The 27167-nt window shown below is 38.9% G+C and overlaps 5 protein-coding genes across 5 annotated transcripts; 1 reads left to right on the forward strand and 4 right to left on the reverse strand.

Moving 5' to 3' along the window:
- Positions 1 to 1566: 1566 nt before the first annotated feature.
- Positions 1567 to 3390, reverse strand: tsn1 (Translin-1; the record flags this gene model as incomplete). Its single annotated transcript, XM_064830398.1, has 1 exon — positions 1567 to 3390. One exon carries the CDS (start codon positions 3388 to 3390, stop codon positions 1567 to 1569), a length of 1824 nt encoding a protein of 607 aa, XP_064682900.1.
- A 327-nt stretch (positions 3391 to 3717) lies between these two features.
- ATC70_011205 (uncharacterized protein) lies at positions 3718 to 6238 on the reverse strand (the record flags this gene model as incomplete). Its single annotated transcript, XM_064830399.1, has 7 exons — positions 3718 to 4413; positions 4470 to 4977; positions 5031 to 5559; positions 5619 to 5647; positions 5705 to 5793; positions 5856 to 6008; positions 6059 to 6238. The coding sequence occupies 7 exons, from the start codon at positions 6236 to 6238 to the stop codon at positions 3718 to 3720; spliced, it is 2184 nt and encodes a 727-aa protein (XP_064682901.1).
- Positions 6239 to 8461: 2223 nt separating this feature from the next.
- Positions 8462 to 11219, reverse strand: ATC70_011206 (uncharacterized protein; the record flags this gene model as incomplete). The annotated part of the gene is made up of 11 exons (XM_064830400.1): positions 8462 to 8632; positions 8691 to 9212; positions 9265 to 9513; positions 9575 to 9641; positions 9695 to 9892; positions 9946 to 10477; positions 10536 to 10561; positions 10627 to 10715; positions 10774 to 10844; positions 10899 to 10977; positions 11037 to 11219. 11 exons carry the CDS (start codon positions 11217 to 11219, stop codon positions 8462 to 8464), a joined length of 2187 nt encoding a protein of 728 aa, XP_064682902.1.
- Positions 11220 to 20928: 9709 nt separating this feature from the next.
- Positions 20929 to 21768, reverse strand: ATC70_011207 (uncharacterized protein; the record flags this gene model as incomplete). Its single annotated transcript, XM_064830401.1, has 1 exon — positions 20929 to 21768. The coding sequence occupies one exon, from the start codon at positions 21766 to 21768 to the stop codon at positions 20929 to 20931; it is 840 nt and encodes a 279-aa protein (XP_064682903.1).
- Positions 21769 to 25546: 3778 nt separating this feature from the next.
- ATC70_011208 (uncharacterized protein) lies at positions 25547 to 27019 on the forward strand (the record flags this gene model as incomplete). The annotated part of the gene is made up of 6 exons (XM_064830402.1): positions 25547 to 25592; positions 25659 to 25755; positions 25811 to 25916; positions 25968 to 26084; positions 26135 to 26427; positions 26488 to 27019. The coding sequence occupies 6 exons, from the start codon at positions 25547 to 25549 to the stop codon at positions 27017 to 27019; spliced, it is 1191 nt and encodes a 396-aa protein (XP_064682904.1).
- Between the last annotated feature and the right edge of the window lie 148 nt (positions 27020 to 27167).

The raw sequence follows: 27167 nt of genomic DNA on the forward strand, positions 1-27167 counted from the left end.
TGCAGACGTTATAGCCCCATTAGTTCAGAAAGTGAATACGTAAATATCTGCGCCAACAAATTCCTGCATCTCGGCTTTTTAATGGTAAAAGAATCAAGTTTCTAGCATGTTTAAACAATGTTTGGCCTCGTTTTAAAATTTACTTGTCCAAAAACGGTCAAAAAGCTTCAAACAAAATCTCATCTGATCCAAAAGAATTGCAAAAACCACAAGCAATCCGAACAAACGCAATATCAAAAGATGCACAAAGCTTTACTGATTATTTTGGTTTTTTATTGAGAGAGTTGGGTGTCTTTTTTCGTCTTTTACTTGTTTATAGCGTACACGGAGCAGTTTTACGCTGCAGTTTCTACCGCTGAATATTGAATTTAATATAGCCATTGCTGTGATACAGAAAAGAATGTAAAGTATAACCAAATCAACAGCAATGCATGTCCTGAACGTAATATCACACGGTTCTAGTGCCATTCTGAGCATTTGAGCAACCTACATTACAAGAAGCCAGCCTCAAATTACATTGTAGCTTGGCAGAATCATTATTTTTTACGAGTGTTTACGCTTCGGATGACCCTCTACGATCTTCGTTTCGCTTCGGTGAGAACCAACTTGCCCAGCGGCAGTTCGCGCTACCGATTGCCCTTGCGTATCTCATCAAAATACTGCTACTTTCGTTTTGGCCGTCCAATTAGACATAAAAAACCCTTTATATTATCTGCGGATCTGATTCTTATGTGATGCTCTACATCCATATACACGTAGCGTAGCTACTTCATATACGGACAAGCAACATACTGATGTTTCCCCTTTTTAGTCCTTAGTGTTCCTAATACAGCAAGATCTGAGCGCATTTGAAATACGTTTTCTCGAGTTCAAGGCCGTTTTAGATCGTCAGAATAGCATCAAACAATTGCTCTCATCCGGCAGTTACTTTCTGACACCATTACTCAACTTTTTGGGGATCAAAAAAAACGGCCAAAAATCGACCAAAAAGCATGAGATACCCCTCATGGTTTTCATTGAAAATCAAACGATCGCGTTTTTTGACCTTGATAATGAAGACTTTTAATATGGTATATCATGAATCAAAATGTTTCTCTCGATCCAAAGCAACCTCTGAAACCACTTTTGCGAGGCCTTTATATGCAAAATCCTGACATTTTGGCCAAAAACCGCTTTTCATATTTTCTTGAATTGCTCGATAAATTCAGTCAAAACATTTATTTTACTTGGCACCATTGGAAACGCCTTGAAACGTACTCCAAGAATGTATTAGGAAGTACTTTTTTTTTTTTTTTTTTTTTTGTAGGGGAGACGAGCTCCAGTTTTTATTTTAAGTCCTTCAAATGTCGCTATGAGTGATAGGAAAGACTGGGTATGATTACAAGAGGATCGGAGGAACGAAAGAAAAAAATAAAAATAACAGATAGAAAAGAGCAAATGGATAAAAGAGGAAAAACTGAATACTTACGAATCTAGCTTTAACTCGGCATCCAAGCGAGCAAGAGAGCGAGCAAGACGATGTTGAACAGTGTCAGCGATGAACGGGGTTCGGTCGAAGATCCAGCGTCAGTGCGCTTGCCATATTGTCAGCAGAGTAGTTGCGAAAAGTTGAGGAATAGAGAGATCATTGAACGAGAGAGAGAGATCACGATCAAGATAGGGAGAGGAACAGAGTAATATTTGTTGGAAGAAATGAATCAGATCAACATCAGAGATTGAGGAAGAAGCAGAGAGATAGGTGTGGTACATGTGTCGCCAGACCAATAACTTGGGAGGGCAGGAGAACAGAGTATGGGTGATATCCTCCGTGGTAGAGGCAGAGCAGATGGTACATAGGGGAGAAGGGTGTTTTTCGGGGATGCGTAAATGTAGCAGAGCTCTTGAAGGGATTTTTTCGTAAATAGCTCGGTACCAGACCGTGCGAGCAGCCAGGGGGATTGAGATTCTCCAGAAGGAGAGCCATTGAGCCGGCCGGAGAGGAGAGAGTGAGGAGGAAGTAGAGGAGAGGTTTTGACTTAGTTTTTTGAAGTAACGGATGCTGTTGAGCGGCAACCGGCCTCGCGAAGGCAAGGAAGAAGGAGAAACGATAATGCTACGGCAGAACGCTCGAAGGGAGGGAGGTTGATGTGGGTTGAGTGTTGGACGAGGAGCAATGAAGCACTGTTGTGCAAAGAAAGGTTGGAATAGTAGTTGACGCGACTGAATGAAATCAGCAACACGTTGGGATACAATAGGATGGCGAGCGAATTGGAAGGAAGGACGAACACGAAGCACCTGATGATCAATATCTAACTGGAAAACCTCGCTTACAAGAAGCTTTCTGGCAACGTCAGAGCCATCTAAAAGAAGATTCGGTGGTATAAAGCTAGAAGAATATAAATTGTTAATAGTAGGAGGAGAATGTAAAAGTATTTCATAAAGAGGGAGTGAGTAGCAAGTAATAGCATCAACATATAAGTTACGACGTTCTGACATCTGAAAGATGGACAAGCAGGACTGAAGATTAGTGATTGGATTGAGATAAGTATTGCGACGGGATGGACTTTGAGGAAACCACAACCGATGGCGAGCATGCTGAAACAAGAGGTAGTAAAAGAAATGAGAGAAGACGGTGGAGGAGTAGCACCAAGAAAGAGTATAAGTTAAGACAGGAAGCGAAGGAGTGTTGTACTTGGAGAAGGCCGGAGAGTCAAGATATTGAAGCAATAGAGGGCACACCCAGTACCATTGCAGAGCTTGTTGTTGAGAGAGAGGATCTAGGAGCCCCAAACCACCGGCAGAGCGAGGTAAAGAGAGAGTAGCAAAAGAGAGTTTAGGGAATATACGAAAATTAATGAAGGCGGTACCCAGGCTTCGTAAAGAGAGCAACTGGGCCTTGGTGAATGTTGTGAGTCGTAAAACATGCCATAATTTGGAATAAATGAGTGAATTGAGAATGGTGACCCGGCCACGGATAGAGATATTGCGTTGGGAGTGGATAGCAATAGCGTTACGGATGGAGTCATACAGTTTTTGAAAGGCAACATTGCGTTGAGTAATGCTGGAACAAATTGGATAACCGAGATAAATGAGTGGAGTGGTGGATGTGCGATCATGCCAAGCGGTGATGCCATAAGATGAGAGCAGGGTTTGCCAAGTTGTTGATGGTTTACCTGAAAGAGATGTAGCTACTGTTTTGTGATAATTCAATAATGCGTTAGAAGCTTTCATGTAAGTAGTGATGGCAGCCTGCAAACGATGGAAATCGTGCGTGTCGCGAAGATACACCAAAGTATCATCCGCATAGGCAAGGATTTTGACCGCCAGAGGCGCAGTTGTAGAAGAAGCTGAAGAAGTAGAACCATCGGGAACAATGGGTGGGTCAGCAGCATCAGAAAACAGTTGTTGCATAGAATCTGAAATAACATCAGATTGGGTATCATTAGAAGGGGGAGGAGCTTCAGTGTATTAGGAAGTACGGGCTGATTATCACATTTCAAATAGTCGAATCTAGCAAAATAGTTTGATCAAGTCGAAGATCATCAGAATTTGGCCAATCTGGAACAGACTACGATTCTAGGTTTGAATTAATTTTGGCTAGTGGGGCTGGTTGATCATATATGAGCCTGGCCTAACAAATACCTGGCAACTTAGTTTCCATATTAGCGTTGTGAAAGTGTCTAGGGACTAAAGATTTATTATGTTATGATTAGGGATGTGCTCAAGTAGAGAAACTATCTAAAGAGTAAAGCTAGCAGATTGACGAATGTCTCTGCTAGAGGCACCAATATGAAGGGTAAACTTGCCAGAAGGAATAACCCAATCGTTCACATCAACATCCCAGATACTGAGTTCAGTCTTGGTGAATTCGAAATCAACCATGGTCTTCTTGCCTGCCTTGATCATTATCTTTTCAAAGCCTCTCAAATTTTTAGGAGGTTCACCAGCACTCTCTGGGAATTCGATATAAGCTTGAACAACTTCAGCACCATCCAATTGACCACTGTTTTTGATAGATAGAGAGGCGGTGACAGTGACAGTGTCCTTCTTCTTTTTGGCCTTGACCTTTAGCTTACTGTAATTGAACTTGGTATAAGATAAACCATGACCAAAAGGAAAGAGGGGCTCAATTTTGGCATGATCAAACCACTTGTAACCAACCAACAGTTTTTCATTGTACTGAATAACGGCACTGGGATCAGGTTTGACATTGTAATCAGACTCTTGCTTGGCAATAGTGTAAGGAAGACGGCCAGATGGGTTGACTTTGCCGGTGATAATATCAGCAAGAGAGTTACCAGATTCCTGACCTGGAAGGCCTGGCCACACAACAGCCTTGACATTAGGATGATTGATCCATTCCGACATCATAACAGCACCAACAGCGTGAATAACAACGATCGTGTTCTTGTTTGCGTCAGCAACTGCTTTGATCTACGAATCAAGAGTTAATTAACCACTGCGATAGTTTGTTGCGCATGCTCATTTACCAATGCATCACCGTTGTGCCACAAAGTCAAGTTGTTACGATCACCCACATTACCATCAACAACAATGTGTTGTTCACCAGAGTCGGCATTGGAAAAGACCAGGGCGTAATCAGCATCTGTGGCCACCTCTGCAGCCTTTTCAAGATTCCAATCGTCCAGCGTAGATTTGATTTCTACATTTTTTCCAAAAGCAGCGGTGAGACCAGCAAGAGGATCAATCAAGTAAGGAAAATCAGCTGTGCCAGAACCCCAGCCCTGAGCTAATGTACCATTGCTACAGCCATGGCTAGAGCAAGAATTAAGACCATTAGGGTCAGGTCCAGCATCAGAGCCAATAATTGCAATCTTCATGACCTTCTTAGGGTCAATAGGAAGTGCACTATCAGCATTCTTAAGGAGAACAGTGGAAGCAGCACCCATCTCACGAACCAGCTCTTTATGATTAGCCTGGACATCAACAAATGGGGCGTTTTCCATGTGGAAGGATGAAAGAGTCAAATTCGGAAATCTACAGGTGAAGTGTCAATCGCAATAGCCACATTACTCTTTTGTGGAATTTACCCTGTATCCTGACCCATTTTGTACCAAGCAGCAACGATACGGGTGGCCATATCAGCGGCTCTCTCCTCAGGCACCTCTTTTCTTTCAATAGCATCTGTCAGATTCTTTCCAAAGTAACTACTGTTTGAGAAGAAGACAATGTCACCAGGCATTGTCATGTCAAGACCAGCGTTAACCGACTTTACGGTAGAATGAGTTGCTTGCCAGTCAGATTGAACGAAGCCCTTGAATCCAAGCTCACCCTTCAAGACTGTATTCATGAGGTAATCATCTTCACAAGCATATGTGCCATTGACCAAATTGTAGGAGCACATGACTGAACCAACACCAGCCTCGACAGAGCGTGCAAATGGCCAGAGATAGACTTCATGCAGAGTTCTTTGATCTACGTCTGACGAACTAGTGGTTCTGTTCAGTTCTTGATCGTTCAAGAGATAATGCTTGGCTGTTGCAATAACGCCTTCATCCTGAATACCCTTGATGTTCTCGGCAGATGTAACACCTTGAAGATAGGGATCTTCACCAGCACCTACAAGTATAATTAGGCTCTGGGGTCATTCAATTGACAAGTTAATCTAAATAGCTTACTCTCCCAGCCTCTACCGCCCTCCTGTGATCTATTGACAATGTATATGAACACGAATGCGCATAAATACAATGTAATTATTACTCACCTCATAAAATTCATTCCAGGACCTAACTGGACATGTGCGCCTTTTCCACGAAATTCCCTTCCCATGTATGCACCTCGCTCATAAATAGCCTACCGATATTAAGTCAGCAATACTTCTTAAATATGGACACCATGAAACTTCACTGTAATACCTTCTTGTCCCAAGAAGCAGCAGCATTAATTCCGGCCGTGCCACTTGTGACATTTGCTGCGTGCCGTACACCCAAGGGCGAATCTTGCAAACACAATGATGGAAAGTAGGGTTCCTCTGTTCCATAAGTATTGCCCATACACAGACCTCTTTGCTATATAGATATCAGTTGAATAGCTGAATCTCATGTCAATCTATACGAACCCATTGCACACCAGTGGCGATGTCCACCATCTGATCAATAGACATTTGGTCCACAAGCACCTTAGCTTTTTCATAGGCCATATCCCAAGATAGAATCTTGACCTTGGCTTGAGCCAAAGTGGCGGCATTAAATGCCAATAGTAATGTCAATGCAGAACTGGAAAGTGTTTGCAAATGCATTGTAATATTTTACTGATGCGGAAAAGGAGAAGCGCTGTTTCTTACGAGTATTTATAATCTTTCGCGCACACGCTACTGAAAAGCACAAAATGATGTCTTGTCATATCCATTACTGTATACTACAACTGAATCTGGTCTAGTTTAATGGTGGTATTTGCCGGGGAAATTTACAAAATATTCGTGAAACATGAATCCTACTTTGAGTCGAATATCTCCAGAACTCAAAAAAACATGATATGGAAATATACAAGGTTGATGTGTGAGTTGAATACGAAAAAAATGGCAGTGCATACTATTCAGTGCAGTATAACTGCACAGAATGCATGGTATATTGTGATGTTATATCATATCAGAGCAAAGGAGGTCCTAGAACGCGCACAAGGCATCCCAGAAGCTGGATTTGTTTGGATTCTGTAAATATAAAATTCCCAATTTTTGTTACAATGGCATCTTAGTTCGTTGTAAACATGACTAATTTATCATTAATTATCAATGAACCTCTTGGATTTGGTAAGCGAGCTCATTGAAAAGCATTGTATTTGTCAGCGCATTTTGTTGTTGCTCTATTCTCTGAGAATTTCAATCGGATAGGTTACATTGATCTCCCAAAGATGAATAGGTGCAACCTGCGATGAGCTGAATCAAGAAGGAATGGGGTTGTGGGCGGTGTATAGAGCTTTGCTATTATGTAATCACGCTTTTCTGGTTAATAAATGGTAGCAGTTGTATAATTACTCTTTTGCCTTAGTAAGTGCTTACTCAACTGACTGAATAACGTACGGTATTCTCGAGTCTCCATTTCACACCGGGGCAAACATACATGAATGAGATCATTGGTATCCAAGGCCTTAACTACAAAATAGAATGCCGAATGGTTATGATGTATCAATATTGAGTGAAAGAGCATTGACTTCTGTTGTTTTATTTGTATATACATTTCATACATGTTTATTATCTTATTGACATATACCAGATGCTCATTACGGCTATTTGCATTAAAGAAGACATAAATAAGAGTATAGTCATCTGACTTTATGAAACTGGTAGCATCGAGTTAGGCAGCAAAGCAACAGCATGCTACAAGAATTCGATACTAGCCATTTGAGCAGAAGGTGCGTTACACTTGTTGAAAAACAAAATACAGAACTATTCATTGGTCTCCAGGTGTATTCACAGTGCTATCTGGGAATCTTAGGGAAGAAACCTGTGTATTCAATCAGTTGATAGTAAACAAAGAAAAGATTGTTTCAATTCACAGGCTTTTCCTCTAGAATCTCACGATAATGGCCTTAGTTACATACAAATTCGGGTAAACCAAAATGGCGGGATCAACGCTACTGTATTTCTGTTTATTAGGTATCAGCTGAATAATTGCTCGCTATACAGGTAGGAATAATATATTCATCTACGATTCAATATTATTTCGCATATCAAGTTGACATTTAGTAAACCTTGCCGTGTTGAATGTTATCACTAATTGCATGAGTCAGATCAAAATAGACAATTAGACGTTTGTAAGAGAACGATTCATGTTGAGAATACAATTGCAACACTATACTAGCTATTAAATATCAATTTTGCAATAAAATACCAGAGAGGGAGTGCCAGGCTCTAGGCATCGAGTTACCATCATCAGTCCTGTATATAAAACATAATATTACGCTCACTATATGAAATGTTCGTACCACATACTCGGACAATTTCTTTAAACTAGTATGAACTCTCGGGATCGATGAAATACTGTATACAGCTAATACCGCTTTATTCAATCAAATTCATGCGCACAAATGTCTGCTTTTAACCAACAGTAGGTCATTAGCAATTGCTTACAAAGACAGAGAAAACAGCTTACAGTGTGTTTAAATAGGGATAGCCGGTCCCTGAGAAAAATCCTTAAACTGATCCGTCATTTAAGGGATTTCCCCACATTTACAAAGTTTCCCGTCTTGACGACTATATTTGGAAGGCGTGTGAGATGTCTACGGAGAATAAGCAAACAAATCTCGGCGAAAATATTCACCATGCTGTGTAGCACAGTGTGGTCATTTCGATCATCTTGTGTCCCAACTTTTCGCAGGAGCATATTTCTACTGTTAAGAGTGCATCTGGATTCATTGTATAGATTAAAAGTAGTATTTTATTGAAATAAGTTAGATCTTAATAGGTGTGCAGTCAATAGGGTTGAAATGTGTGATTTTTTATTGTCGTTGAAGTTTGTAGTGCTTAAAGAGTGAAGCTGGCAGTTTGACGAATATCACGGCTGGAGGCACCAATTTGGAGAGTAAACTTACCAGAAGGAACTGCCCATTTAGCAGCGTCAACATCCCAGATACTGAGCTCAGTCTCGGTGAATTCAAAATCAAACTTAGCCATCTTGCCAGCCTTGATTGTTTTCTATAATGGAAATGTCAATATAAGCGTATGATATGAAGCATCCGTACTGCTAATATACCTTGTCGAAACCACGAAGAAGCTTGGGTGGCTCTCCAGCGCTCTCAGGGAATGAAATGTAGGCTTGGACAACCTCAGCACCGTCAAGCTTACCAGAGTTTTTGACAGAAAGAGAAGCAGTGACACTGACAGAGCCCTTCTTCTTCATGGCCTTGACCTTCAATCCACTGTAGTCAAACTTGGTGTAAGACAAGCCATGACCGAAGGGGAAGAGAGGCTCAATCTTGGCATGATCAAACCACTTGTATCCGACCAACAGCTTTTCAGAGTAGAGAACATGGTCTGCGGGATCAGGATGCACATTGTAATCATCATTCTCCTTGGCGATAGTGTATGGAAGACGACCAGAAGGATTGACTTTGCCAAGAACAACGTCGGCGAGAGAGTTACCAGACTCTTGACCGGCGAGACCAGGAATCATGACAGCCTTGATGTTGGGGTGATTGATCCAAGGCATTAATACACTACCAACAGTGTGGAGAACCACAACAGTGTTCTTGTTGGCGTCTGCGACAGCCTTGATCTGTTGTGAATAACGTTAGCGTTGTGTTGCTCAGTAAACAAGTCTAACTTACCAAGTTGTCACCATTGTTCCATAATGAAAGGTTGTTACGGTCGCCAACATTGCCATCAACAACAATGTACTCCTCACCAGAGTTGGCAGTGGAAAAAACGAAAGCGACATCAGCACCCTTTGCGGCATCGGCTGCCTTTTTGAGGTCCCAGTCATCGGTGGAAGATTGGATCTTGACACCCTTACCAAGAGCATTGGTGAGTCCAGTAAGAGGATCGATCAAGTAAGGGAAATCAGCAGTACCGGATCCCTAGTAGATCTCAATAAATTAGAAACATTGTTCAACGCCAAGATTTGATTTCATCGCTTACCCAGCCTTGAGCAAGATGTCCATCAGAACAACCATGATCGGCGCAAGTTTTGGCATCGTTGACAGCTCTATAGATACTGCATGAGTACAACAGCAGACATTCAGCTAACAAACAACTTACGAAGCACCATTTTTGATGTCACTACCAACCAACGCAATCGACTTGATCTTCTTGGTGTCAAGAGGAAGAATGCCAGAGTTCTTGAGAAGGACGTTAGAAGCAGCACCCATTTCACGAACGAGCTTCTTGTGGTCAGCTTGCACATTGACATAATCTTCCTGGTCTCTATGGAATGCATTGATACTAGTCTCGGGGAATCTACATGGTTCTTGTAAGTTGCAGCACAGGCATAGTATATAATTGAATCTTACCCCTTATCTTGACCCATCTTGTACCAAGCAGCGACAATACGCGTAGCCATGTCAGTAACACGCTCTTCCTTGACCTCATGGTTGTTGACAGCTTTGGTCAAATTGGGACCAAAGTAAGAATCGCCAGATTGGAAGGTGATATCACCAGGCATAGTCATATCAAGGCCTGCATTGACAGACGGAGACGTTGACATGGTGGCCGCCCAATCCGATTGAACAAAACCCTTAAATCCAAGCTCACCCTTCAGCACAGTGTTCATGGTGTAGTCGTCTTCACAGGCAAAAGTGCCGTTTAATCTGTTGTAACTACACATGATGGAGCCAACACCAGCCTCGACAGAACGCGCAAATGGCCAGAGATATATTTCGTGCAAGGTTCTTTGATCTGCGTCAGAGGAGCCAGTCTTTCTGTTGAGTTCTTGATCGTTCAAGATAAAGTGCTTTGCAGTAGCAATGACACCTTGCTCTTGGATACCCTTGATGGTTTCGGCTGCAGTAACACCTTGGAGGTATGGATCTTCACCACCGCTCTCTACATGAGCGAAATATTGTTAGTAACTGATGGAATTTTTTCAATCTAAAAGGCTTACCCCAACCACGACCACCTTCGGCACTTCTATAGAGTTGAGAATTTGCATTAGAAGATTGTAGAAAAGCCATGTGTAGTTGAATTTTATGTACCTCATGAAATTCATGGCTGGGCCTAATTGAATATGAACACCTTTTCCGTGAAACTCCTGTCCCATGTATACACCACGTTCATAGATGGCCTACAAACTTGAGATTAGCGTTGTGATCTAAATGCTCTGAGAAATACATTTACTGTACCTTCCTGTCCCAGGAAGCAGCAGCATTAATGCCTGACACGCCTGATGTCACATTACTAGCAAAACGCATACCTGTACATAGAAGACGTTAGTATCTCATTTGCAGTATCCAGTAAAAGAGTCTACCTAAGGGCGCATCTTCGAGACATAAAGAGGGAAAGTCAGGATTGCTGATAGCGTATGTGTTACCAACACAGCGACCAGCCTAAAAAGAATTCAAAATTACTACAAGGAAGGCATGTGAAACTGCTCAGAATTACAAACCATCCATCCTGTTCCAGTAGTAATGTTCACCTTTTGTTCAAGGGACATTTTGCCAACCAAAGCATCGGCCTTTTTGTAAGCGTCATCCCAAGACAAGACCTTGACCTTGGCCTGGACCAAAGTAGCAGCGTTAGCAGCCACCAGTAAAGAGATAGCAACAGAAGAAAGAGATGGCAATTGCATTTTTAGTTAATACAGGAATAAAAGGAGATGGCAATGAATAACTGGGGATCCTTTTATACTCCTGTGGCATCTCCTTTCTCATAGAGGTTGGGAAAAAGTTATCAGGTATTCCCGGTACTTGATGGTACCTGTAAAGACATCATGTATGCTATAATCAGTGAATTTGTCAAATATTTTCCGCAGACATGGATCACACAAAACTAAGGGAATTACATTATTGCTGTGCCACGATCATGCACTCCAGAAAGCACCCTGACAAAATCATTCAGCGAGGGAATTATTTATTGTAGCACCAGAATATGTTGCACAGATATCTCTTATTTAGCTGGATCCAAGGAGAAAGACCTTACGTCGATTCCATTGAGAAAAGAAAATCTGGCGTAGAGTTACACTGCAAACTATTTACCTGCAACTCTGTTCAGATATTACTTAGAATTTGATTCCTTTCATAATGGATAGAGCAGCGCCTTGTGATTTCGGATTTGCACTTCACCCTCGTTGCATCAATAACATCTGTTAGAATGTTACGTGTACTAGTACCTTTTTTAGAGCTGATTTTGGTAAATCAATGATAGCTCTACAGGAGACTATGAGAAACAAAGAAGTGTTTTTCGGTGATGTGGTATGAGAGGATTAGTAAGGTTTCCAAATAATTCATGAGTATAGCAGTTTATCCCGCATTAGTCAGACTTCACAAGGAGCTACAAACGGTATAGTCTTGTAAATGACATACAGAGAAGGGAGCGGAAAACTGGATTATGTTAATTCTCTGTACCTTGATGGAAAATTGAATGAGACAAGTCAGCTGATTTGCTGCTGAGGTAGTTAATTGAAGCTGTCAAACTATCCAGAGCAGCTTCTAGCTCTTCAGCGAGTAATACTTGGAAAGGCTTATGTTACTTTGTAGCTCTGATTACACAGTTCACGTTGTAGTTGAGTAGAAGTCGATAGTAACAAAGAAAGTGATTTTATGAAATAAGTTTCAAACAGACAACAAGAATTTGGTATTTACTAACACTACATAGTCCCTATTACCTTCCTAACCAATTGGTGCCATTATCTCTTGGATATCTATATTGGCATAAACACCTATAAATGTATAGGCCAGTTGATATGTTGATATTTACAAACACTTAAGCTTACGCGAAAGGATTCGTGCACCATGTCGTATTCAATACTGAACGAGCTTTATTGACTGGCAATGCATTATATCACTGCCTTTTCGCCACAATTTGTACTATCTCATATAATGAAAACCATGAAAATTGGTATTTAAAAATCTCGAGTCTATCTACGTACAGTGTCCAAAACTCTTGTGATTTCTTACCACATTTTAATCAGGTCTATTCAACGTTAATAGTTGATATTTTTATTGTTCACTTATAGACGCCACCTTGGCTCTTTTTTTTTAAATGAAACCTTGATCCAAGCTCCTTTTCAGCACGTTCTTAATCTTTAATATAGACAGATACCATCATGGAATGGCCGGAAGCTATATGTATTATTACAGACGTTTTGGAATGGACGAAGCATCACATACCCTGACCATCGCAAATTGACTACAACGCCCCAGATACGATGAAAAGTTGTTGTTTCATGTCTTTGGACAGATCTCTTACAAAATTATTATGTTGAAATGATCATTTGAGGGTACATTTTTAATTATCGAATCGTCATCATTAACGGAAATATGAAGCTGGATTACAAGACTCCTCACAGAGGTCAAGTATCACTGCGCTGTATTCATCAATTGTGGCATCCTAGACGATGATTTTATCGCCGACCACACTAAGACGCAACAGCATAGATCTGTCAGGAATGAGCTCAGAAACGGTGGCTTTCCCAGCGTTGTCAATTATCTCCAATTGAATGAATTAGGAATCACTCATTGCTGCTTTTACGTGTTTTCTAAAGGTACCAATATATCTTGTGCGAAGTACATCTTCATTTGCAGAAATGTAAAGAACACCCCCCTTAGGCATGCAAATAACGGTAGAGGTTTTCATCTCGCTCCAAACAAGCACCATTGCTTGGTAGTGGACTTCCACAGCTGCGCCGAGGGATCCTCCGGCATCCTCAATAAGGGTTTGGCCCAAACGGACAATGGGCAGCATCTAATCAGGGAAGAACAGTAATATTGGGTGCCAAAAAATACTTCATAGTGCGAATGGTGGGCCAAGCAGTATGATTCACCCGCACTATCAGAGTATATGTTCTCGTGGCTATGGCTTTTCGCAAGAGTTTAGCAGCTCATAAAAGCAACCAGATTCACCATGGCAATGGCTACAAAACTTGCAACTTGGCTAAGAATTCACTCCATGCTTCAGTTAGACGAAATTACATTATTGAATCTGGAGGGCCTATTATAGAAACCAACTTAGCAATCGGTGCTACTGCGGATTATAAATGCATCGAGAATTGCCAGGAAGATAATCGTTGTTTGGGACACTACTGTTTGAGATATGCCATCTGTGAGAGCTTTGACCTCTTTACAATCATGGAGAATTTCGAATTTTTGCGTTTGAGGCCCAAGAAGAAACTTCCACGCAAGAGTGGATACGTTCAAGGGCTCGACAAGGAGATCATCATGGCACTAGTTTTTTTTTTACAATGAAATTTATGAAATACTTGATTGATACTCACAAATCTTGAATCCACCCTTACATTTAAAAGTTCACCAGGTTAATTCAGTAGGATTTTGGAGATACTGTCCCCCTTTGTTCACCCAGATGCCTATGAGGGGAAACTTAAAAAACACCCTGCTTCTTCCCACGGCAGCACAGCATGGGGCGTTTTTATTTTGAATTCTCAGGGTGTCTATGTATTTGGATTCTTTATGATCAGTTTTGAAGTTTCGTTATGCTCAACAATAAAAAAGAATCAGTTAGAATTTACACTATCCTTCTTCCAAGGATTTGCCGTCGAAATATCTATGCGTTTACCTGGTAAACTATACGTTATCATGCGAAGTGTACAATAGAGTTCAAATATCTCCTCTATATCATTCTGACCTTTCTGTGTCCACACTCATCTTAATGGGAAGTCAGTATATTTCGGAAAGAAAGACCATAAATAGCTTCTTCTAGTGATTGACATCCTTTTTCCCATTTCTTTTTTGCATAAATTACTAATCTGTAGCTTTCTCTCGCAGACTGTAAACAAGGAATGTATGACAGGACCACAGTACTACCTTAGACGGAATCAAGGGATTAACCTATACTGTGAGGAAAGGGTGCTGTGGTACCTGTAATCCGGAGCCGTGTTGCTTCATTATTACACATTAATTTTTGGTACGACGCTTCTGAATGGATCATCCCATTTTTAATAATTCACAACAAACAGAATCTTGCTAGTAGGGCTGTACATGGAAATCCTTCAGATGTAACTTTTTTTTATTATATTTATTATGATTATTGCCCTAAAAAGCTTGAGACGGCACAAATTTGAGAAAACATGCTAAATGGCTGCCTCACCATTGAAAAACAGAGCATCATTTGACGTATTTTCATTGCTTAGGTAATCATTCCATCTCTTCCCTTGGTTTGACCGTGATACGCACGAAAAATAAATGGGACCAATGGAACGGATATTCCCAAACAACATGATTTTCAGATGTATTTTCGCATTAATGATGAGAGGCAGTGGGGAAGATTCTTTTAGAATGCATTACTTATGGTTCAAGATACGTGGAACATATATTTATGCTGCTTACGCTTCCAAGTTTCACAGAGAATTGACAAATAGCATTTTAAATGCACGTATTGCATGTATTATTATTATTCCTACCTCCATATATCTAGTCTTTGTTGACATAGCTTGCAGATAGATTTGTCGGAAGACCCAATTCTATTTTGCTGAAATAATTTTGGATAAAGTACAGTTCAAAAGTGCTTTTTGTAATGATACGCACGTTTGAAGTCATGTGGGATGGAGATATTAGATGGTATGCGATATCTGCCTGCTTAGGTTCTGAGTAATTTGATAAAGAGCTTTTTGATTAGATATCTGCTAACTGATTTGTCTGGTGTATTCAATTTTTGGAAATTCATTCCTGCTTTATGCCGTCTTTGCATGTAGCATTAATTCGCAATAAACAATCGTGTGTGCAGTAAAAAAAGGTTGAAAAAGCAGATAAAATACTGTTAAAATCCTTCTTTATTCGAAATTAGGATAATGTGCAATAGAATGTATACTCTACGTCTCTATCTATACTATTTGATTTATATCTCTTATCTGGTAGCAGTTTAGTAGCTACCAGTGATTCCGTTATTTTGTATATTATTGTTGGGTTATTTAGTTGTTGAACTGATGGATCAAGATCAATATTTCAATATATGGTTTTCGAATCATGCATAAATCATAGCTCTTCATTATTGAGCGTGTATCTCCCTTAGGTTTATTTAGATTACAACGCATTACGATACCCTTGGCATATATTTTAGTATCTATCATTTCGTATGTTTAGAGTATTTTTACCCTTGCTATCATCATGCTAATACTATTAATAATATGTATGCTTACCTGTTGAAAGTAGCATGATGGCTTGATTCCGAAGACATTTATTTTGGGTATTTATATGATGGGAATCTAGTCTAGTTCACTTCAGTGTGTAATACAACCACTTGCTGAATAGTTAAAATCAAATTAAAGGTTTAAAAGTAGTTGTACACCAGAGCTATTATGCTCATAATCACACAATTCTCAAATATCTAGCAAACGATAGTGTAGATAATATCAAAGCAATTTAATTGAATAAGGTCTTCTACGTTATTATCCATATTACATCATACAAAATTAATTTGAGAAATGCATGTGTATCATAAATACATGGACGATTTTCCAAGACTACTCATCATTTTTTTAACTAACCAACCAACCAGCTGGGTAATCCCAAGGCGTCAATTTATGAGTTCTCTACACAAAACCCTTGTATTATCAGGTCCATAAGCTACACGCAATACAAAATTCTTTCTTCAGCCTTTTATTACAAACACAAAATTATAATAAATGACAAATCTGTGGAATACATCCACTATGATCTGCATTCCGACAGTTCATCCAGTTACCAGATTTAGATATAAACTGTATGTGCACTGGATTAGATGTACGATACCGATTTATGCTATAAGAAGATATGAACTTCAGATACGCTAGTACTATAAGATTCATACTATATAAGATATAGACTATAGATGGCACCACGGACATGGATGGCGCTATAGACTTATACTTGTATTCCGACATTGACTATGGATGTTTACCATATCTGGGTAAGCACCAAGACTAATGCAATATGAGCTTGTTGCTTCAGATGTGCACTTTATGATCCATGCTATAAGACACATGCTTATATCCGTGATACTAGCTACAGATACTTTATGTACTACAGACTTGTACTATATATGAAACATGCTATAGACATGCATACGATATGCTATAGACATGCCATATATCCAGATACATGCTAAAGATGTATGCTCAGCGATATACACTCAGATATGTACTATTGATATAGACTAAGAAGACTGTACCTATCGGATACATGCTACTAGATCGATATTAATTATTCTTGTAGAAAGGATAGATCAGGGTACTTCGGATAAGAGTCTAATTATTCATCCAGGCAAAAGCTAAATCATGATTTATTTATTAGCTTGCTGGAGTTGTCTTTTAGCATGATCAGACATTAGTTGATCTGAGTTGACTTATTTGTCAATCTAATTAATAGAACTTTTATCCATTGTTATAGTATATAAGAAGGATCATCTACCTGGCCAGTAGAGAGACTTCAGTTTACTTTACACCTGTCAGTTTGATAATAAAACATAATACCTTTATCAAGTTGACTTTACTGGTTTTTTTTTTATTCTTTTTTTTTTCCGTGAATTTTAGTCTATAAAGCCTCAAATTCCACAAAATCAATAGAAAATCGAATAGTTGTAGAACTTCGTTGCTTCAACCTCTTAGCCAATCAGATTGCTTAAAAACTCCGCTGACCTAAAAAAAAATTTGCGAGGGTTTCCCCCTGTTTTGATGTGAGGCAAAATTTTAAGCTCCGCTATATATAGCAATATAGCTGTTACTATCATCAAATTTCCCTCAGGTGCTAGAGCATGCCTTACTTACATCACCTAGCTTTTAAATTCTGGCATTGAGACCCTCAATCATCACTAAAGTAAGTAGCGATAACCAAGTGGAGGCGGCCTATCTACCTCCTAGCCTCGGATAGAGTCTTGTTGAGCTTCAGGGATAGGCACATCCACACAACGTAAAAAAGGTATGCTTCAAAGAAACATAATAATAAAAAAAGATTGAAGAAAAGAACATACTACTATAAGAGTATAGTAGTATGTAGGCAAAAAAAGAGGCACTCACATGAAAGCGAGTCAAAGAAAAAGCATAACAAAAACATCAAAGATGTTTAAAAAGAGCTTGCTGTTGTTGCAACAAAAATGCATACATGAGCAAGGTGCATGATAATAGTCTGATGCAAAGGAACACAAACACACATAGTTGTATGAGCAACGATAGTATAAGTATGTAATGCGACATAATGACTAATGTTGTTTCATGTGAAGCCACAGAGGCAACACAAACAACAACCCACGGCCATATAACAAAGTAGTATTACAGCGGCAATACAGATATATAGCAGTGCATCATGCCTGTTGTTCGTACATAGGAAGCAACAACAACATTGCAAGCATCCATTGAGCTGATCATATCACAGCCAACAAAAGAAAAAGAAAGCGCAACAAAGAAAACATCATGAATGCATTATCATGAGAAAGGAAGCAATAACAAAAACGTCCATAGAAGCTTCATGTCATTGAGACCAGAAGAAAAAAGATACTTACGACTTACCGCAGCCACGAATAGACTTGAGAATGCAGAGCCACCGGAGATACACCAGAGAACGAGCATGCACCACAGATAGTAGACCAAAGGAGACCAGACTAGCGGCAGCAACACCATCAGCAGCAACACCATCAGCAGCACCAGCAGCAACCCCAGCAAGAACACCAGCAAGAACACCAGCAACAGTAATACCAGCAAGAACACCAGCAACAGTAACACCAGCAAGAACACCAGCAGCAGCAAGACCAGCAGCAATACCACCATCAGCAACAACAGCAGCAACAGCAGCATAGAAAACCAAAGAACGGGCGACACCAGAGACCAGACAAAGATTAAAGAAGCAACTGCCAGAGATAGAAATCAAAGAAGCAATCACTAGACAGGGTAAGCCAAAGAAGCAGGCAGTAGAAATAGCAGAGAAGTAACGGCAGCAGCACTCACGTCAAAGAGGCAAAAAAATTATCAAAACCTAATAAACAAATTCGATTAGTGCTGATTTTACGTTTTCCAGTGCTCGCTATTGAATAGTGCCTACTATATTCCACTTCGAAGAAGCAGTATCAAGTACTTTTAACAATGCAAGAACGTGTTATTAGAAGCTACAGTGTTATTTTCAATCAAAAGGGTTCCAAAACCAATATGGTTTGATACTAAACGCGTTTTGCAAAAGGGAGGAAAAACGGGGGAATGGAAAAACGGGAGGGCACCATATTCGACGTCACGGCCAGTAGATTTGCTCTCAGTCTTCTGCCGTGGCAGCCGTAACTGCTGTACTTTAATTTGAAATTGTGCAGTAGGTATTTTCGTGTTCAAATTTGACTCGATCTTACATTCCTTAAACGTTTTTGCTAAATTTGATTATAAAAATTGTCGTTGCTATACTTTACTTTCTAATGCATCTATATAGAGTCAATGAAGGCACATCGAATGATGCTGGTTACATTCACCTTTCAGGCCGAATATAATGAGCAATTTTCAAAAATATGAAAACAGGGTTTTTGCGAATATGTCAGAATTTAGCATATAAAAGTTCCAGAAAAAGAGTTTCCAGTGTTGCATCTCATCATTACGATCAATTTGATCTAATACGTATCATAGAAAAAATCTTCGTTTTTGGGGTGAAAAACGCGATCGTTTGATTTTCAAGAATTTTGCCTTGCTAATACTCATGAAAAAATGAGGATTTTTCATGGATTTGCAATGAACAAAAAAAATTTGAAAAAAAGCATCAGTTAGTCAAGCGTGGCTAAGAAGGTACGTTTGGCGCTATTCCAAGCGTCCACAATGCTTTGTAGCATAAGTTATTCGTGCTTCAAAATGACTAAATTTGGGCAGAATTTGACCAAAAATAAGACGTATTCCGTTGTGTTGACAATGAAGTAAATATATTAAAGCTCTTTCTGATGTCTCTGGTGTTCGGCATTGTATGGAAATCAATATCTAAGCGATCGACGCTATTCTAATTCTGAGGCTTAGAGGTTTCTTTCTGAAATGCGCGCATACAGTAATTTCACAAACTGAGCGTCCATGATATTATGCAAATTTGAATCGAACAACTTGCTCAGGTTCAACGAGATGTCTATTGGCTTAGAAAAACATTTTTGAAGGTGGTACACAACAGAGATGCCATATCTAGCCGTGAAGCTAGACTTAAGATCTATCCGCGATGTTACTTATATTTAAGGAGAAATGACTGATACTGGACATGCTGAGTGGGTGTCAGCACAACGGAGGAACCAAAAATGCAATCTTACCTCTAATTAAAGCAAATAGAGACTTGTGATATTTACAAATCCTATGGTACAAGATTCGACACCAGGAGATTGTAATGAAATCGTGTTTAAATGGTTTCACAAAGCTTCACTTCCGAAAAGTTCAGCTTTAGCCAAATTGTCCAAGCATACTACAACGAAGCTAGAAGATGTCATCAAGCGGTTTTGAGTACGACATTTTCCAACACCTCACAAATCCATCTGTCACGCGTAATCACTTGTTTTTACGATGCTTAATATTACGGCAATGGTTCTTCAATATTATTTCAAGAATCATCTTTTATTAAATGTATTCAATTAAATTTTCAATACGAGATGGTTTATCAAAAACAAGCCATTCAGAAAAGAATATCAAAATTAATCAGGTAAAGGATATCGCTTATTACATTGGAAATAAGAGGGTTTATATAATATTTGAACTTAGGGATTTGATAAGAGGATAAGGTGTTAGACGGGTTGATCTTAGGTGAAAGGATACTAGACCCAATCTATTATCCCTAACATGCCATAACTAGGATCGTAACTGAATCCTGTTTCGTGTCAAAGTTTATGATCTGGTGTGATCTGTACTTGGATGAATTGTTTGTACGCATTTAGGGATCCGGCTTCGAAATGATACATAGCTAAAATTACTTATTTGAATTAAAAAGCATAAGCTTTACACTGTGTGCAAAATCAGGGTGTCTTTTCATTGAAATAAGATCTATAATAAATATAAACAATTAAGTTTGATAACACAGTAGATTGTTGTTGCTAATACGTGTACAATGTCTTGAAATTAATGTAGCTGTGGTTTGTTCTACTCAATGGAGTAAGTGGTGATGTTTTAGTGATAGTCATTTTGCTGTTTGTCTATCTGATATACTGTAGGGGGAAAAACTGTCCCGTTCGTTTAAAATTTTGTCTTTTTGCACAAGTTTTTGGTCATTTCTTTGTATACAAAGTCGAAATATATATCGTTTGAATGAGAGAAAGTAGTGCTATCTATACATAATTATAACTTTTTCAAAAACTAAAATCCAATGATTTTATTGGTTAAAAAATAAATATAGAAAAATGTACATTTTATTATAAAATCATTAATAGTGAGTTGAACCACCTTTGCTCTTGGTGACAGCCTTGATTCGGGCAGGCATACTATCAATATATTTCTGGCACTCTTTTTTTGTTATTTTGTACCACTGAATGTTAATACGCCGCTCTAATTCTTCTTTTGTAGAGGGCCTAGTAGGATACTTATTAAGACGAAGCTTTAGGAGATGCCAGACATGTTCAATGGGATTAAGATCGGGACTTTGGGGTGGCCAATCCATGATTTCGTCTAGGTTAAACCCATTTTCGGTGAACCATTGTTTAGTAATGCCCGATGTATGCGGTGTTGCTCTGTTTTGTTGAAATCGCACATCAGATGGTGTCTTCCCAAAGTGCGCAAGAGTGTCGTTCAATGATGTCTTCGAAATATCGACATACAAGCCCGAGTTTATTGCGTCTTCAATAATGGTAGTACCATAACCAGGCCCCTCCGCTGTTATGCAACTCCAGAACATGACCCCACCGTCATTTCCCTGCAACTGAGACTTGACTTGATACGACTGCATGATTCGGCCACCATTCGTCCAGTAAAAGGAATTACCATCTGAGCCCCAAAGGTTTATTCTTGTTTCATCCGAAAACACCCAACGACGCCAATCAGCAATAGTAAGATGCCTATGCTTTTTAGCCCACGCCAATCGAAGCCGCTTGTTTGTCTTGCTAACAAAATTGGTCTTTACTTTTCTACGAGATTTAAGTCCATTTCGTCTCAATGACTTGCGGATGCCATTAATTGACATATCATGGCCCATCGATCTTAAAATTTCTTGTGCTGCTCGGGGATTATCTAAAGCACCTGATCGAAGTCCTCTTGACACTAGGGACATAGTTTTAGCATCAAGTTTTTTCGGTCTTCCGCCAAGAGGTCTAGCTGGGTCAGGACAATATAGTTTTCTGAGCCTTGTAAGGGTAGAATTACCCACTTCTGGATACAAATTCTTTATCTTTGAGAGCGAAAGACCACGTTAGAGCAAAGATTGGAGAATGTTGCGCAAATCTTGTGTTAAACGAGCAGGCAAAATGAAAGTTTTGAAAAAAAATAAGAAAGCAAAGAAATAAAGAAAATACATGAAGAAACTAGCTTCTTTTACACTTTTAGAGTGCTCCTGGGATATTAAATATCCTGAGCATACCGCGGGTAGTTTTTTAGATTTCTTCAATACGCCTGTTGGAAGTAAAGATATCAACCATTTTATATCATCTAGAATTACCCACCTAACATTTTTGCCACGTCTCACTTTAGCTGGTTATACTGGGATTAAAATATAGTCCAGCCATAAGGTTTTTATGTTGCTGTAATCCCTATAGGCTGTTCTATCGAACGCAGTATGTGGTGGCTTTGTTTTCCGAGTTTTGGCAATATACTGGGTAAAAGTCAAGATTATTTAAACGAATGGGACAGTTTTTCCCCCTACAGTATTTTGTTGCATATCCTGACTGAGAGCTGTTGTGCCAAGTTTGATTGCAAGCGCCACATTGTAATATAAGTTTCATATGGATGTAAATTCATGTCAAGATATACTTGGATATTCATAGAGAGGCCTTTCGTAAAGGAACAGATATGTTGATGGTGTGTTTAATACGGTGTAATATGACGCATGATAGTGTCGAATGAATTACACGCATTTCCAAATATTATCAGTAACTTGTGCGACTTTAAATATGGTAACTTTATGTGAAAAGGAATAATTGTTTCTCTCATGCGTAAATCTCTTCCAACGTGTTACACTAATCTGTAAGAGGGCTTCATGTTTCGTTTCCATCATGTCATAGGCATCCAGGTTGCATACAGCATCCTGATGAGAGCTATAACTATTAAGTTAGGTTGTATCTCGTGGATGTAAAATATCCAACAGCCAATAACCTCTTCAATTGCAGCATAGAGCTTTTTAAATATTACGAACATACCGAAATTACTACATACATTCAATGATTAGAAGTTCAATACTGAATCTTGCTTTTTGGTTAGTTTATCAGTTTTTATCATATGACGGAGTATCGAATCTTTAGTATCAGATAATGTATAGTTAAAACTGAGATGTTTGCCTTTTTTGGTAAATAATTGAAATTGCGTATTTCTGACAGCAAAAAACGACCGTTACACACAATTTGCTGTACTTGATACTCAAGACATCTTGTAAAGATTGTAAATAATAATCAAAAACTGGCCTTTACTTCTGTCGGTGATTTTCGTATGTTGGACGATTGAAATGAAGCTGTCTATATGTATAGGCCTACAGGATCTGTTTCCGAAAAAGTAGAGTCATAATTCATTATTCTAAACTTACGTCTAGCATTTGAAGTCCTTGCTCAATGAAATTTCAGTATCATTTGTATCTGATCTTACCATTTATCTGATCAGATGAGATACAGCTGCTTATGATCCACCTTCCAGCTGAATCCTACTAGCTTCAACGCATAGTTTAATTGCCTAAGCGTAAAGCATATAACGTTTTGTGAAGCTAGATGTTACTCAGTCCATAGTACGTGGTAAATCATTTATTTATTTAATCCACTACCCTGATCTCAAAATCTTAAACTATGTGAGCGAACACCCCCGATGACGGTTTCAGTGGAATTTGTTTCCAGTGTTTGCAGTGTACAATATAAGAGTTTCACTATTATAAGTTTAAGCTCTATATTAATAACTAACTAGTTAATCAGCATATACAGCTATGGCCGCATCTCTAAGATATGAATAAGGAGTTAAAATGTTAGAACTTCCGTGATTCTTGGATCATCTTCAATGCTATTTGTTCTGTTTGAACTGATAAAGAAGCCTCAACTGATAATATTACAATGCAAAGAAAAGGCTTGCCTTGCTGCAATTCACTTTCTGTAAAGAAAAAATAAAACTATCGAATTCAAAGATGTTTTTGATGGACAAGTCTATGAAAGTTTTTTCTTATTAAATCAGTAGCTTCGGCAATTATCTTCGCCTATAAAGCTTACGACTGCTGCAATGCTCAAACAAATGCTAATACTCAATTAATCAAGCACCCACTAACGCAGCTTCTATAAATTTAGAAGAAAAAAGATATTGTTAAGCACAAAGAATATAAGGATTATTATTTGTAGCTTATAAAAAATGTTCGATATTATAAAAACAAAAGACTTATTTGAATAAGATCAGAAACAAAAACTAAAGATTTATTGATGAAAACAAGAGTTATTCTATTTATACTAAGTTCTGATTGCCAAAATAGCAATTTATCTTGTACAACGCTTATCACATCTGGTGAACCTTAGTATTTAGATAGCTGAGATGCACCTCAGTTATCATAGCTTGTCCATGTTGTTGCACAACACAGACATATCTACCCATCAAGAATACCTTAATCTTTATAGACAGTTGTAGCCCTTCTGGCACAACAGATATATACTTATGGAATCTACCACCAAAGATTACATATATGTTCAATATGACCGTTTCTTAACTCCAACTTCAATGGTATTGGGATATTTAGGAGCTACAAGCAAGCTTTGCTCATAGAAGCAAAATCCATTTTTAAGAAGAGAACTCTCTCCTGTCAGCCCTGCACCAAATCAAAGGCATTTTCGAGCTTCAAATTAATAATGACCAGAAAACAACTTTCACCCCAAAAAAAGAAATACAGTGCCTGGGTTGTTCATACTCCGATGACCCGGTTTTTCGGATTGGTAGATCAATCTGTAATTTGTGGAGTCGTCCCTGCAGCACAGCACGTGATAGCTGTCAAAATTTTACTATTTTGGCAAATTTCGTGATTCGAAAATTTAAAGTACTTGTTAAAATTCCTTGTAAAGGATTACGGTATATCAGTTATAAATTAAGTCTATCACGAGCGCTGTTTAGTGTCCGAGTATCTTCGTGCCACTCGTTGAGCAATGTTGTGCGCATGGAAAGCCGCTTTTACTTTGGGACGCATGTTTCAACATGAGAGTGCCGACTTTTTCGGATCAAAAGATTTTAGACGGTATGAACTTTTAGACGCTATGGCCTAGTTAGATCAAGAGTTTTGTTAGTTTATAACGACATGAAGAAAAATAGAAAAAGCGCGTGTATTTCTGTTGTTGATATACTTCGTTTGAGTCCCTAAGGAAGTACAACTGCAAATATGGCATTAAGAAATTTAGCAAATAGACACCTAGACAGATAAAACTAGCGTTGGTTAGCGCTGCTGCTAGCTGCTTACAGGATAAGGTATTATTTAGTGTGTTGTCTTTTTTGCATTGTGAAGATTTGATGGGAAACCAGCAAAATATGATTATATTTTGTGCTTCGAGCCAGAGCGGCTGCGAAACTTAATTTCCGACGGCTAATCAAGATCATTGCAACCGCCAACTGGTTACAGAAAGCTAATTAGACAGCCCAAAACTATTAAAAGGTTATAGTAAATGTGTGCAGCAAGGTGATCTCTCTTAATGTGCTCCTGTATTTTATCCTATCTTTTCTGCACACACAAAAACGCGTTACTTCCTTTTTTCCTCGAAGGTTGCTTATAAAAACCTTATTACATTAATAGTCAGCCTAACCTTTTTGTTTTATTTTATTCTTGACAATACACTCCCTCTATCACCACATTGTCCATTCAAACAGTCAAGCAAGCTGTATAATAAATCACAATGAACACACATTTGGAAAAGTGGGCTTTGATTCCATCAGACCCAGGTATATAGATTATTGCCACATGGCCATTATCTCAGAGCTAACCAGATAGAACACACAAACATACAGCCATCTTCGAGGACATGATTCAGCAATATGGAATTGAAGAAGTTCGAGTAGAAGAGGTATTTGCACTCGACTTACTGGATGATGACAAAGACAATACGTACGTTTGGTATTTGATATGGCTAATAGAGTTGGACTAAACCCTTTAAAAATAGCGACATTCATGGCTTGATCTTTATTTCTCGCTATGTAGAAGAAGAACTTCCAACCAACTTTGAACAAGCCGACCCCCTGGCAAAAGACATTGTCTTTACAGCACAAGTAGTGTCAATGTCAAGATATGCTCTAGCCATTTTATTAATTGTACAATAGGTCGTGACAAATATCTGCGCTACTTTGGCTCTTTTAGCGGTCTTACTCAATGCAAACATCAACAAAGGACATATTCTCAACAACTTTTTACGGTTCACTGAAGGTTTCTCTTCCATTGTAAGCTGTACTGCTTTAAATCAGCTGGATGATACTGATTGTCTTGATAGGATCGGGGAATGTGTTTAGGCTATTGTCAAGAAATACGTTCAATTCATGATGCGTACGCCGGTAATGCATACCATATAGCTGAAGACGCCATGGATGTATCAACTGGACATGGCAATGCGAATTGCGATGTTGTCGATACGGAAAACTACCATTATATTAGCTACATATACAAGAATGGCTTCGTTTGGGAGCTTGACGGACTCAAAAATCAACCACTAAGACTTCAAGGGTGTACACATGAGGAGTGGATCACTAGAGTAAAACCAATCATCCAGCAACGAATGCAAGATCGGTAAGTTGATAATCATAATAGACAAATGGTGCCCTACTAAAAAATTCAACATGCTTACAGGGTAGACGTCAGCTTGATGGCAATCACCAAAGATAACTACCATGCCAAATTAAAACAAAAGAATGCCTTTAATTCATACTTGCGGTTATCAAAAGAAGTAGTTAGAAAGAGATTAGCCAAATCAACATTACCACGGTACAAAAAGGCATTTTTCCAGATTATCAACGAGGCAGATACGCAATACCATGACACGATGAAGGACATTTGGATCTCCATGTACAGTCAAAACTACACAGCAGCAGAAGCAAAAATAGACGCATTTGCGATGGAAATCAATCCCTTCAACCGACAAGTCGACCAACTCACAGCCGAAAGAGAGAGAGCCAAAGCAAATTCTACGCGACAAAAGTTTGATTATTTCCCCTTTGTACAAGCTTTTTTCAAATCAAGCTTTCAGTACAACTTATTACATGATCCATTGATACTAGCAAAACGAAAATCAGTAGAGAAGAAGGCCACCGAGATACCAACAAACAAAAGTACATTAATAAAGCGAAAGCCAACCAAGAAGACAGCGACGAAGGTCCCATGAAAGCTGTTGGAAGATGAAGTCTATCCTTAAATCAAGGTTCATGCAATTAGACTGTGGGGTAAGCTCTTTTTGCATCGAATTGATAGTTGAACACACCTACCATCTCCTTGTTTATGACCAAGATGCATACCTCCTCTTATATATTATG

Source organism: Mucor velutinosus (assembly GCF_035048745.1).
Source record: "Mucor velutinosus strain NIH1002 chromosome Unknown tig00001564, whole genome shotgun sequence".
Classification (NCBI taxonomy): domain Eukaryota; kingdom Fungi; phylum Mucoromycota; class Mucoromycetes; order Mucorales; family Mucoraceae; genus Mucor; species Mucor velutinosus.